This window comes from Capricornis sumatraensis, chromosome 14 (genome assembly GCF_032405125.1).
Source record: "Capricornis sumatraensis isolate serow.1 chromosome 14, serow.2, whole genome shotgun sequence".
Taxonomy (NCBI): domain Eukaryota; kingdom Metazoa; phylum Chordata; class Mammalia; order Artiodactyla; family Bovidae; genus Capricornis; species Capricornis sumatraensis.
Window position 1 is genome coordinate 83,762,731 of NC_091082.1, and position 13,821 is coordinate 83,776,551.

Consider the following 13,821-nt stretch of genomic DNA (forward strand, 5'->3'; position numbering starts at 1 on the left):
CGTGTGTGTGTGTGTGTGCGCGCGCACACTCCACAGAGTTACAACCTACTCATAGCAAATGACAGCAGGCTCTGCCCCGCTGCGTCAGACACTAAGGAAATACCTGGTGAGTATCTGCCCTTTATGTGTCAGTCTAAACTTGCCCCTCTTCATCTGCTTTCAAGCAGGCTCCACACATGACAGACATCCCCTTATTACCTATGTTTCTAAACCCCAACCTCATCTGCCTTTCGTGATCACTGTTCATTCAGGACCTGGCCAACTCTGGTCGAATCACTGTGACTGCCTTTTCACTGGACGCCTGTCAGTCAGAGTTTTCCTACTTCGGTTTTCTTTTATTAATATAATGCCACCAGAGTTCCCGTCCCCAAAACAAAGCTGGTCACAGCATGTCCCCTATTTGCCTCCCCACAGTCTGCTGGATAAAATCCAAACCCCTTAATTTAGCAAACGAGATTCTTCACAATCTGGCCGCTGCCTGTCTGTCCAGCCAGATTTTGTAGCATGACCTCTCTCTCTCTCTCTCACAGACACACACACGACAAGTATTTCCAAGACAAAACACGAACTTCCTTTCAAGAACCAGGCGTGATACTGGGGTCAGCTTTTAACCTACCGCTCTCTCCCCTACCTTTCCCACATCAGAGTCCTAGTCACGCTGCCTAGGCCTTGATTGACATGATGTAATTTATTATTTACGACTTAGAATCATAAATAACCTTGAGATTCCCAGTACCTGGCAAATAATAATATTTTATCAATACTAAATGAATAAATACCGCTACACTCTTGTTTGGAAAACTCGACCAAAGCCAAACGTCTCCTTGAAGGAGTTCCTGGTTTTCTCCCCAGATCGTTAACTCGCTCTCCTCTTCCCGTGACACTTTTATCACAGCAGTAAGTGGCGGGGAGATGACAGGTCTGGGGAAGCTGTGCCTTCAACGCCTGCCCCTGCCCCAGGTTCCCTCTCCACTCCCCGTCTGTGCCCTGGGCCCTTGGGACACCTCTGCTGTCCTGCGCAGGGGCAGAGGGCGGGGCAGAGGCCCCTGAGACGTACAGCAGGAGGGTGGATGGATGCTGGGCCTGGGAGGCCGGCTCCCACAGGGCGACACCTCCGGTGGCTCCGGGCGGGCCACTGGACCTGCTTCAGGAGGTTCGGCGGCGGGAGGCTTCTAGGGAGGCGTCTCCCTGGCAAGCAGCTGGACCACGCAGTGTCATCAGTTAAGGACGCTGCACCTCTTTCATTGAGGAGGAGGCCTGATCAGGCTCAAGGTCACTGGACGAAGGTTTGGGTGAGGACCTGCCATCTCCGCCAGCACGGCACAGCCGGACTCAGAGAAGCACACCCTGAGGGCATGGCACTGCGTACAGCATGCAAATCCTTGGGGTTTTCTATCTAACTGCAAACTGGCGCGGCAGGCTCAGGGCTGCAGGCTCGACTCTTCTCACCCACACTTCGAGCCGAGAGGCCACCGGCCTAACTGGAAGGGGGGCAGCACGCCCAAGACCCAGGCATGTCCGCCGTGGGGGAATAGCCCCCTTGAGGGGAGGTAGGGGGCAGCTCTGTTTTACGTGATGCAGGACACACTCTGAACCAGAAAACATTTCACGGTGTTGCTTCTCCCAAAGCCAGAAGACACGGGATCACAGGTCGGGGAGAGGTGGGGTGGCCCTCACATTACCACACCTAACACCCCACTTGGGCAAGTTCTCCTTCCTGCCCCAGCTGAGCAGAGCTCTTCTGGTTTGGAGACTGGACCTCCCGACAGGAGACGTCCACCGGAACCGGACAATGAGATGCCACCTGGCCCTCTGGCCCCTTAATGCCACTGAACCAGCAGGCTAACTGGGGCTAAGCTACTGGCTGGAGCAACTGATCTCAATGACCAAGAATAAATCAGTTTGTTTCTACACAACAAGAGGCAGGAGCCTCCCTTGGCACCATAAACGTCCAATCAGTGAAGAAAATACCACTTTCCAACAGAAGAAAGCAGTGTGTCCTACTTAGGACTACATGAGGGCCCAAAGGTACCAAACCAAGTTCCTGTAGAGACTGAACAAGACTCAATATAGCGACAGATGCTCATAAAGCTGAAAGGGAACAAGATGATGGATAACCCTCCCACCAGTTACAACTTGAGCATAGGTTTAAAAAAAAAAAATTAAAATCTTCTAGCTGAAGACAGCTGAACACAAGTCTTTTTCTAAAGACTGTATGGAAATTGCCCTACAACTTGTAAACTTCAGAATTTATGAAGAAACCTTTAACGTCATCACTGTCATCATTACTATTTATAATTATTGTTATTCAAAGAGACAAGTGTCAAAGGGGCAATAAGACACGTTTCTATCCTGATAATTTCCATGTCAGGTGAACACTTCATATTACATTATATAATTAGTGCAAAGGTTATTTTATAAACTTTTCTGACAGTCACAATTAAAAGATTAAATTACTGCACACACACCCCACCACAGTTCTGACCCTTTATGTCCTCGTTTCTGTGAACAACATCTGTCATCACCTCAAAACCTGGAAGATGTAAACACAAGCAGTTTTCCCATCTTAGAAGTTAACTTCCCACAAAGTGTCACACAACTGCCTCAACAGTCCTGCTTCGCACTCTGGCCACACCCACTTGGCAGTGCATGAAAACGCAGTGCTCCAAAGAGGAGGATCAAGTCAAACAACACACGAGAGGCAGAGTCACTGTCTGCAGCGTCAGCCGACGTGACTGGTTGCTGTGGGCTTCGGGAAGAAATAAAAGCCTAAAAGCTGTTTCCAGACTACCTTTCCCTGAGAGGTCGGGGTAACACCTGTTAACTGCACCACTCTGCCGTAGCTTTAAAATCGTTAAGGGGGGAAAACACACTTCGATCGATCGTCTGGGGTGGGGAGCAGACTGGGTAATCTTTGTGCTCGCCCAACTGTTCAGTTCTTGGTCTCCAGAAAGCCCTTCTGTAGGGCGAAATGCGGATACAGGTGGTGTCACTCGGGGACGAGTGCAGACGGCGGAAAACCCAGAGGGAAGGGTTGGACCCCCTCCAGACTCCCCGTCCATCCAACCCAACCTGTGATGTCTACACTTTGCCCGCCGATTTCCTGGGGATCACAGGACATCGCACTGCAGAGGCCCTGGATGGTATTAATGGGAGTGCGGGGGAGGGGGTTGCGGGGAGCGTATGCTGAACCGCCTGGGTACAAAGGAGGAGAGGACAGTGACTCAGCGCAACTGGGGCACTCAGGGCACACCGCGTGCTCCTGGCGACCCTGCCAGGACAGGAGCGCGCACTCAGGGCTCTGTGACTGATGCGCTCATGGGCACCGCGAGGGTGCTACCCACTCACTAAACGCTGGTCAGAGTGGGAGCCGACATGCAGGCCGCTGCTCTTGTAGCTGCTTCCGCAGGCCACGAGGACACACTCTAGTTAACACATCACTGACAGGATGACGAGAGGGCTGCTGTCAGACGCCGGGCAGCCCGGTGCCACAGACAGCACGCACGGCCCCAACTGACTCGTTAGGGGAAGTCTGGGGAGGCACAGTTACAGAGCACATGACAAGGCTTCATGCCTGGCTGACTTGAGAGCCGATGACACGGCTTTAAACAGCGATCTCTCCCTACCCCCAGTCACAAAACAGCAATAAGTCAGCAGATACACCCTTGTAATGTCATGATTTATTCCTTTGCTTTGAATACAGGAGACTCGGGGCCGAGGTGCTCCGCTCGTCTGCTGTTGGCTTAGGGCTTGAACCTCCAGGGTCTGCCCATGGCATGTACAAAATCAATGTTCTTGTTCAGGGTTGCCAGAAACTCTTCCGTGTGTACGGGATAACGTGCAAGTCAGAAGGATGAACACGCAACCAATCACGTCCCAATTCATTCAACTCAAAAACACAGAAAAATACAGCAGTGTGTCCTAACAAAATACATCTTAATATAAAGGAAGAAAGACCTGTGAAAAACTATTAAAATGTAACAATATTCTTGATACTTTTGCTAACATATCTCAAGACTAAACTGTTTATTTAAAGTTTATCACCAAAAAGATAATTTACAAAGTATAATTTTAACTACAGTCCCTAAAGGAAGGTCCTCAAATAGCTCATTATCTGCCAGTGAATCACCAGTGAAGCCCCAGCGAGCCACAGAGCTGGCAGACACGACTCTACTGCAGCTCAGTTCAGTCAGTCGCCCAGTCGTGTCCGACTCTTTGTGACCCCATGAATCGCAGCACGCCAGGCCTCCCTGACCATCACCAACTCCTGGAGTTCACTCAGACTCAAGTCCATCGAGTCAGGGATGCCATCCAGCCATCTCATCCTCGGTCGGCCCCTTCTCCTCCTGCCCCCAATCCATCCCAGCAGCAGAGTCTTTTCCAATGAGTCAACTCTTCGCATGAGGTGGCCAAAGTACTGGAGTTTCAGCTTTAGCGTCATTCCTTCCAAAGAAATCCCAGGGCTGATCTCCTTGCAGTCCAAGGGACCCTCAAGAGTCTTCTCCAACACCACAGTTCAAAAGCATCAATTCTTCAGCACTCAGGTTTCTTCACAGTCCAACTCTCACATCCATATATGACCGCTGGAAAAACCATAGCCTTGACTAGATGGACCTTTGTTGGCAAAGTAATGTCCTAATACAATTAGGACCATCAAAATGTAAATCTAAAGTTCCCAAAACTATAATAAAATTATATATGTAAAGATAACTTATTTGTGTTCTTCTAGTAATTAACAATCTGGTCATCGATTTAAAAACAACTGAAAATAGGCAAAACACAATTTCTTGCAAGAAGTACATTACAGTTTTTATGGTATACACAATCCTATAAGAATGTAAAAAGCTTCATGGACAGTAGTCTTTTAACTTCAATTCACTGATACATTAAATATTCCTTCCTTGGTTGTTTCAGAGATTTCACTAAACTCTTTCTAAAAAATAGCTTATTTCTAATTTCTGTTATGATACTAGTCTTTGACCTTAAACATTACTGTGTCTGGAATTTATAGCATGTGTGTGTATATGTGTGTGTGTGCGTGAAATTTGTTAAGCTAGATTCAATGCAGCTTCCTCCGTGTAAGAAGGGTGAGGAGATCATGAAAGCAAGCTTGAATTATGTTTACCAGTCCTCCTGCCCCAGACGGTGAACCAAAGCAAAGCTGTTAACTGAGAGCTGACACTACCACCACGTTTTCAGGAACTCTCAGGAACAACTGGTATTAAGTTTACCTCTAATATAAGAAAAAATTTCCTAATCAGTTCAGTTCAGTCACTCAGTCATGTCCGACTCTTTGCAACCCCATGAATTGCAGCACACCAGGTCTCCCGTCCATCACCAACTCCCGGAGTTCACTCAAACTCACGTCCATCGAGTCCGTGATGCCATGCAGCCATCTCATTCTCAGTCGCCCCTTCTCCTCCTGCCCCCAATCCCTCCCAGCATCAGGGTCTTTTCCAATGAGTCAACTCTTCGCATGAGGTGGCCAAAGTACTGGAGCTTCAGCTTCAGCATCATTCCTTCCAAAGAAATCCCAGGGCTGATCTCCTTCAGAATGGACTGGTTGGATCTCCTTGCAGTCCAAGGGACTCTCAAGAGTCTTCTCCAACACCACAGTTCAAAAGCATCAATTCTTGATGCTCAGCTTTCTTCACAGTCCAACTCTCACATCCATACACGACCACTGGAAAAACCATAGCCTTGACTAGACGGACCTTTGTTGGCAAAGTAATGTCTCTGCTTTTGAATATGCTATCTAGGTTGATTATAACTTTTCTTCTAAGGAGTAAGTGTCTTTTAATTTCATGGCTGCAGTCACCATCTACAGTGATTTTGGAGCCCCAAAAATAAAGTCTGACACTGTTTCCACTGTTTCCCCATCTATTTCCCATGAAGTGATGAGACCAGATGCCATGATCTTAGTTTTCTGAATGTTGAATTTTAAGCCAACTTTTTCACTCTCCTCTTTCACTTTCATCAAGAGGCTATTTAGTACCTCTTCACTTTCTGCCATAAGAGTGGTGTCATCTGCATATCGGAGGTTATTGATATTTCTCCCGGTAATCTTGATTCCAGCTTGTGTTTCTTCCAGCCCAGTGTTTCTCATGATACAGCCTTGACGCACTCCTTTTCCTATTTGGAACCAGTCTGTTGTTCCATGTCCAGTTCTAACTGTTGCTTCCTGACCTGCATATAGGTTTCTTAAGAGGCAGGTCAGGTGGTCTGGTATTCCCATCTCTTTCAGAATTTTCCACAGTTGATTGTGATCCACACAGTCAAAGGCTTTGGCATAGTTAATAAAACAGAAATAGATGTTTTTCTGAAACTCTCTTGCTTTTTCAATGATCCAGCGGATGTTGGCAATTTGATCTCTGGTTCCTCTGCCTTTTCTAAAACCACCTTGAACATCTGGAAGTTCACAGTTCATGTACTGCTGAAGCCTGGCTTCAAGAAGTTTGAGCATTACTTTACTAGCGTGTGAGATGAGTGCAACACCACAGTTCAAAAGCATCAATTCTTGGCGCTCAGCTTTCTTCACAGTCCAACTCTCACATCCATACATGACCACAGGAAAAACCATAGCCTTGTGTGGTAGTTTGAGCATTCTTTAATACCGAGCATTTATTAAAATCATTTATTTTTTTAATTCAAACAAAGTAAAGGGTAGGCATGTTAATTTTTGCTCTATACTGTAGATCCAGTGTATTATAAATTTATAGCTAATGGTCATTTAATCTTATGCAGACAAAACTCTAAGCACTTCATACGTACATATGTGTGTGTGCACGTACACATATCCATAATCTTTAAAGCAACTCTATGAGATTACAACTAGTACTACTCCCAGGTTGAAAGTCAAAAGCTAAGTGGAAGAGGAGTTACCTAGACATTAAGAGGTGTTTATAAATTATAGCAGAAAGAAACACCAGTATTACTTACCAAAAAATATCTTTTTACAAAATATTTACATGTATGCAGATTTCTTTTTTTGATTGCAGTATAACTGACTTAAAATATACTATATTAGTTTCAGGTGTACAATATACTGATTCGGGATTTTTAAACATTACAAAGGGCTTCCCAGATGGCTCAGTGGTAAAGAATCCACCTGCCAATGTAGGAGACGCAAGAGATGCAGGTTTGATTCCTGGCCAGGAAGGCCTCCTGGAGGAGGAGATGGCAACCCACCCAGTAATCTTGCCTGGAGAATCCCACGGACAGAGCCGAGCGGTCTACAGTCCAGGGGGTCGTGAAGAGTCGGACATGACACTGAGCTAATATATGTTACAAAATGATCCACACTAGCAAGTCCAGCTTCCATCTGTCACCAAAGTTGTTACGCCACTGAGTATATTCCCTCTGCTGTGCATCACGTTCCTGTGACTCACTCATTTCATAACCGGAAGTTGGTGCCTCAAGCCCCCCTTCACCTATTTCACCCACCCTCCTCCCACCCCCTCACCTCTGACAGCCACCTGCTTGTTCTCTGTATCTGTGAGTCTGTTTCTGTTTTGTTATGTATGTTCTGTTTTCTAGATTCAACACACAAGTGAGAGTATAGGGTATTTGCCTTTCTCAGTCTAATTTATTTCACTTAGCATAATACCCTCCAGATCCACCCATATTACTATAAATGGCAAGGTTTTATTCCTTTCTATGGCTGAGAAATATTCCATTGTATGCATGTGTGTGTGTGTATACACCTCACCTTCTTTATTCATTCATCTCTAACTGGCACATAACTTGCTTGCTTATCTTGGGTATTGTGAATAATGCCACAATGAACACAGGCGTGCAGATATCTTTCTGAGTTAGTGTTTTTGTTTTCTTCAGATAAAAGCCCAGGAGCGTCACTGCTGGACTGCACGGAGGGTCTTCTGGGTTTGGTTTTCTGAGGGATCTCCATACTGTGTCCCATCAGGTGTATGTCTAACGTGTTCCTATACAGACCGCGTTCACTCACACAGCTTACTCCGATGCTGTCTTCGGGCCTCTCACGGGAGAGGTCTCACCTCATGGGACGGCCTCCCTGGACCGCCGGGCACGTCACTGGAACCTGCTCTCACTTTCCCATGCCCCACACACGCGCTCTCCTCCCTCACCCCCCAGTTCTCAGCTATTCGTTCACTCGTGTCTGTATCTGCTACACCTGGTGGATTCAAGCTTCAGGAGTGTCTGGACTTCACTTTGCTTACTATTGAAGCCTCAGTGCCTAGATTGTGCCAAATACACAGCAGGCACATAATAAATGTGCTACATGGATTAACCTTGACAAGAATTTGGTTCCTAGGTGTTCAAGACACAATCTTCTTAATCTTCAGGACAATATCCATACAGAAGTATTCTTTATAATTTTAAAAAAACTTGACTTAAAAGAATGATGAGGACAAGTTGTGTGGTGCGGCCAAAAATAAAACTGATGAGGAGGAAGAGACAAAAAGGATAAATGAGAATTTTTTTACCTCAATGGTAACTTAGAAACAGCAGAAAAGCAAATATATTATAAAAAGCATCAAATAATTCAGACTGAATTTCTTAATATCACATTAAGTAAATGCAAATAATTATCTGCACCATGGACTGGCACTTGCTCTCAACAGAACCATAACATTTCTCCACACTTACACCTTCAAAAGCACGTCAGGTGTTTCTCAGTACGTACTGAATGTATTTTCAACTCTTTTTGACAAGTGAGCATATCAATATTGCATTTCAAAATCTCAAAACTGTTTTTTTGACTCTAGAATAAGGAAAATAACCTAAAATTAGAATCAGGAGACCCAGTTTCATATTGCCCATCTCCAGCTGTCTAGGTGGCCCTGAGGTGGCCGTTCAACCCTTCTCTGAACACACCTTTGCCATTCTGTTCAGTCTCTAAGTCATGACCGACCCTCTGAGACCCCATGGACTGCAGCACACCAGGCTTCCCTGCCCTTCACCACCTCCCAGAGTTTGCTCAGACTCATGTCTATGGAGTCAGTGATGCTAACCTTTCTCATTGTTATATCCTAAATAGGTATCCTGAAGCTCCTTCTCCTCTAAGACACTAAAATGTTATACAATAAAGTTTTTATTTGTACTACCAGGGAACAAACATAAAAATAGTATCTTATTTTTATCAGTTAGCTAAATTTGTAAGGAAGGTAATTCATGGGATAGTAAATAATGTTTTTTAATAAATATCTCATTACCCACAACTATAATTCCATTTATATTACATTTTTAAGTCAAAAATTTTAATTTTAATGCTTAAAATAGGAAAAAACATTAGGAAATCTAGAAAAATACTTTTGAATATTTTTCTAGGACCCAAGAAAACTCCTTCTATTCTCCCTGCCTTTTACGCAGTAATGAAGACCTTCCAAAAGAACATTTCGGTGAGTGGCATAAAACCTGTGATTTAGAAAAAAAAAAATGCTATTTTGACTTTTAAGTTATTATCAGTCTGAAGAGCTTCTCCAAATCAGAACTATTATAGCATCCACTCCCCCACCACGACTTGGCAACAAAGATGAATCCACCTATTACCAGGTTAGGGTGGCCGCTATTATCCCCGCTCCTTGATTTCTTTCAAGTAGCTCCAATGGAAAAAGAGCCTCAAGTGAATAATAAAGATCTCATAATAGCTCTTAAGAATTCTTTATATGGTAGAAGGCACTAAAATGAACTCCAGGGAGTGAAAAAGGAAAAAAAGAAAAAAGAAAAAAACCTCTCATCTTCTGATAAGAAGAAATAATTAACCTAACTTAATGTACCCGCGAAGGCCTTCCATAAATCAGACCTTTGTGCTCCAGCGGCACTAAAGCCGTGAGTCAGGAGGGTATGCAGATGGCGCCTGCGGAGCATGCGCAGAGCATGGGGGTTGGGGGGTGGTACTCACGGTGCTGAGCTTCCCAGACGTGACGATGATGCGCCTCTCGTGCAGCATGCTGGCGAAGAGCTGCAGCATGTTGTTCACGTCCACGGCCACGAAGTACTCTGTGAGGTTCCTCTGCACGAGCAAAGACAACCACGTGAGGTGCAGGGACAGCGCCAACACGGCCACCGCGGGCTATCCACGTTCGGAGGGTGTTAGTAAAAATTACTAATAATTAAATGCAGTTCTGGTTCCGCCGCCACGCCAAGCATGGAGCCTTCGGTTCTTATTTGAAACACAGCCCTGCTCTGGGAAAGTGTCCTCCGAGGGTGATCAGGCACCACCACTCTCTCTCCCCATCCCCGGCTCCAGACACCTGTACAAGAAGCCAATTTCCTGGGCCCCAACCAGGGCCACTAGGAGAGGAGCCTTGGGAATTCCTTTTCTCAACAAGAACTGCAGGTGCTTCTTACAGGCACCCTGAACTCTGAGAACTGCTGCTCCAGAAAGCACCTCTGAGTCTCTCCTTGTGTGCCAAGGAGATACTCAGCAAGGGATACCATGGCTTGGTAGGATAGATTGGGGTCCCCAGACCCCAGTCATCGACCTGTGCCAGCCCATGGCCTGCTAGGAGCAGGGCCAGGTAGCAAAAAGTGGGCAGCAGACAGGCAAGGAGAAGCTTCATCTGTATTGACATACGCTCCCCATCGCTGGCATCACCGCCTGAGCTTTGCCTCCTGCCAGACCAGTGGTGGCATCAGATTCTCCTTGGAGCTTGAACCCCACGGTGGGAGGGGTCCAGGGTGGGTGCTCCTTATGAGAATCTAATGCCCAGTGATCTCACTCTGCATTATGGTGAGCTGTGTAATTATCTCATTCATATATTACAACAGAAAAATAACAGAAATAAAGTACCCAGTAGATGTAATGCATTTGACTTATCCTGAAACCATCCTCCCCCTCACGTCATTCATGGGAAAACTGGCTTCCACAGAACTGGTCCTTTGTGCTGAAAAGGTTGGGGACTGCTGCTCTAGACCGTGCATTGATACAAGGCAACCACAGAATGGCGGTGGTGCTCAGCCGCAAAGTCGTGTCCAACTCTTTTGTGATTTCATGGACTGCTGCCCACCAGGCTCCTCTGCCCATGGGGCTTCCCGGCAATGAGACAGGCTTATAAAGCAGACCTCTGGGTCTTTATGAAGGAGGGTCTCATTTATATTCCATGTCGGGCCACCTTTATACCACTATAACCAATAAAAGTGTCAGTTTAATTCAACTCCTTGACTTGACACTTAAAATTATTTTCCCCACATAAGAACAAAATTGGGGTAGCCTATATAAACTTTCACTTTAGATCCCCTTATTTTTAATTTTCTGTACTCAAACAAATGCATCAGAAAGCAACATATAAGAGATGACAATAAACCGAAACTGGAGGAGTTAGAGGGATTATGACCCAGAAGACCAAAACCTTTAGTGGAGCAAGAAAACACTAAATCCAATTGTTTCTTCAATTTCTGTGAGGCAGAAACTTTCTCAGGAGAAACTGGTAATCACAGCAGGGCATCTAAACAGAACCTGTGACCACCACCAAGTGATGCCAAGTTTGGTGGAGACTCATTTCCTGTTTTCTCTATTTGAAGCCTACCTCACCTTCTATTTCCACTGTTCATAATGCAAACTAGTTTTATGGCATTCAACATTAACACTATTCCTGTAATCTCAAAGACAGATAATTTCTAGATGGGGAATTATTTCCCAATGCAAAAGGCTGCCTTAGTACAGGTCCTTGCTTTTCCTTTTCTCTTCCCCAAGTAGGACTTTTGAGAAATAAAACGTCTTAATGGGGGGAAGGACAGTTAGTTTGGGATGGCCACGATACACTCTGTTCTATTTTAAATGGGTAAGGGACAAGGATTTACTGTGCAGCGCATGGAACTGTGCTCGGCGCTACATGGCAGCCTGGGTGGCAGCGGGGCTTAGGAGAGATGGATGCATGGATATGCATGGGTGAGTCCCTCACTGTTCACCTGAAACAATCATAACCTTGTTAATCGGCTATATACCAACATAAAATAAAAAGTTAAATTTTTTTCTCGGTTCCAAAAAAAAGTTTCTATTCTCAGGGGCACTTTTCCTTAGAATGGTTCTTTAAGATTTTCAAAGTCATAGCCTTTAAAAAATAAAAAAAAATTAAAAGTGAAATTGCTCAATCAAGCTACTAGCTTTTTATTAGTAAATTTAAGAAAGGTACAAAGCCTCAATTCGGGGCTGTTAATGGAAGTCAGGGTCCCTCCCTTCTAGCCTCTAGGTGAGGGGCAGGCACGCAAATATCAAGTCAGTCAGCCTCCAGACACCCAAACAGAGGTCCTACCCACAGAGGACTTGAGGGCCTGGGAGGTGATCTCTGAGTCTGATGGTCTACCTCAGGCTGAATGCAGTCTTCTCACAGGAGGCAACTGAACTCATCTTTACTAAAAACCCCACTGACAGCCTTGCTTCCATATCCAAAAATCTGCAGCTGTCTTCTTGTACTTTGTTCACTCACAACCCATGTGCTTTTGGAAACCAAACACTCAGTAGGTTCATTTTTGGGAGGACAGCAGAGTATAGTACATGTAAAAATAACACATATTCCTGAGTTGATGTTTCCTTCACTTCTGATAGAATTATTTATAGTGGTTCATTTTATCTTTCCAAAATGAAGCTGGAAAAAAAGAAACTTACAAAAGGGAACATCTCCTTTGCACACAGTATGCAAAAGTGTACCTGTCAATTCCATTTACCCAGGTAAACTTTTCTGCAGAATTTTAATTTGTAACAACCACTAAAACACTGAAAATATTTCTAGCAAGGATACAATCAGGACTCTAAATAAAATGCAAAATGTGGCAATTTTATAATTTCTGGTCGTATCCTTCAAGCCTTACAAAACATGTATTACTTCAATTAAAAGTCAGGATACTGAGTAGAGAACATCTGAGATTTGAACAGAGCTATATACACAAGGAACCTAAACACTATGGCCATTTCACTAAGGGGACTATTTCTGTGAAAGTATTTCCCACTGCACACGCTCATTCCCCCATACACAGGAGACATCCGCTGAGACATCTTCTCGTCTGCCTGATCCAGGGAGCTCACAACCTGAGTACAGACTATCCTACTGATCTATCTCAAATGGCAGAAAGAGGTTTTCTCATATAATCTGTCTTATCTACAATCGATGTAAAGGAGGTGCAGTAGCAGATACATACAGAAAGAGAGATGACACCATTACTCTTAATTTTTTCATTTTTTTCTCACAAACACAGTTACAATGTATTCTATTTCTCTACCAAGAAATACTTCAACTGTGAGACCAAAATAAATAAGATTCATATCAGAATAGAAAACATAGAAACTTACATTCTCAGGGATGGTTGGCAGTCCAGTCACATCAGGGGCAATGAAGCAGGAATGCTGGTCAATGGAAATAAATCACATAAGAAAAGGAGAACTAAAATTTGGTAGCATTATGTATAATTTTAGGTTAAAATTTTAAAAATATATCAACTAAATTGAGAAATCAAGGACCAATGCCCAGGATTTGTTGAAATTGAGAGATTCTTATAATATAGCAGTTTTACAGGAGATTTAACAATAAGCTTCTCATATGAAAAGTGTTGATTAAAAATATTTCATTTTAAAATTGAAATAATAATCTTAGAAAAAGTGTATTAAGACCAAAAAAGCATATTACTGATAGAAAGATGGATAATTTTAACACATTTCATTTAGGGAGCCCGAGGAAAGGCTTGTTTACCCAAGAATATATCAAAATGTATTAAGACTGAGTCACCTCAAATTTCTTCTGTACACATCAGCCACATATTATTTAGAAAGCAGCAATAAAAAATAATTTTTAATATTTAAGACTTCTTGAAAGGTAATTTCTCACCCCAAAACATGGCTTTTATATA

General features: G+C 44.2%; 1 protein-coding gene across 1 annotated transcript in view; it reads right to left on the reverse strand.

Annotated features, from left to right (window-relative positions):
* The window catches only part of DENND1B (DENN domain containing 1B), a 214,897-nt gene that overhangs the window by 64,160 nt on the left and 136,916 nt on the right, over nt 1–13,821 (reverse strand). The window contains exons 9-10 of the mRNA XM_068985972.1: nt 13,268–13,321; nt 9,881–9,991 (exon numbers count right to left, since the gene is read on the reverse strand). Coding sequence (XP_068842073.1) covers nt 9,881–9,991; nt 13,268–13,321 — 165 coding nt within the window. The remainder of the gene's footprint in view (nt 1–9,880; nt 9,992–13,267; nt 13,322–13,821) is intronic.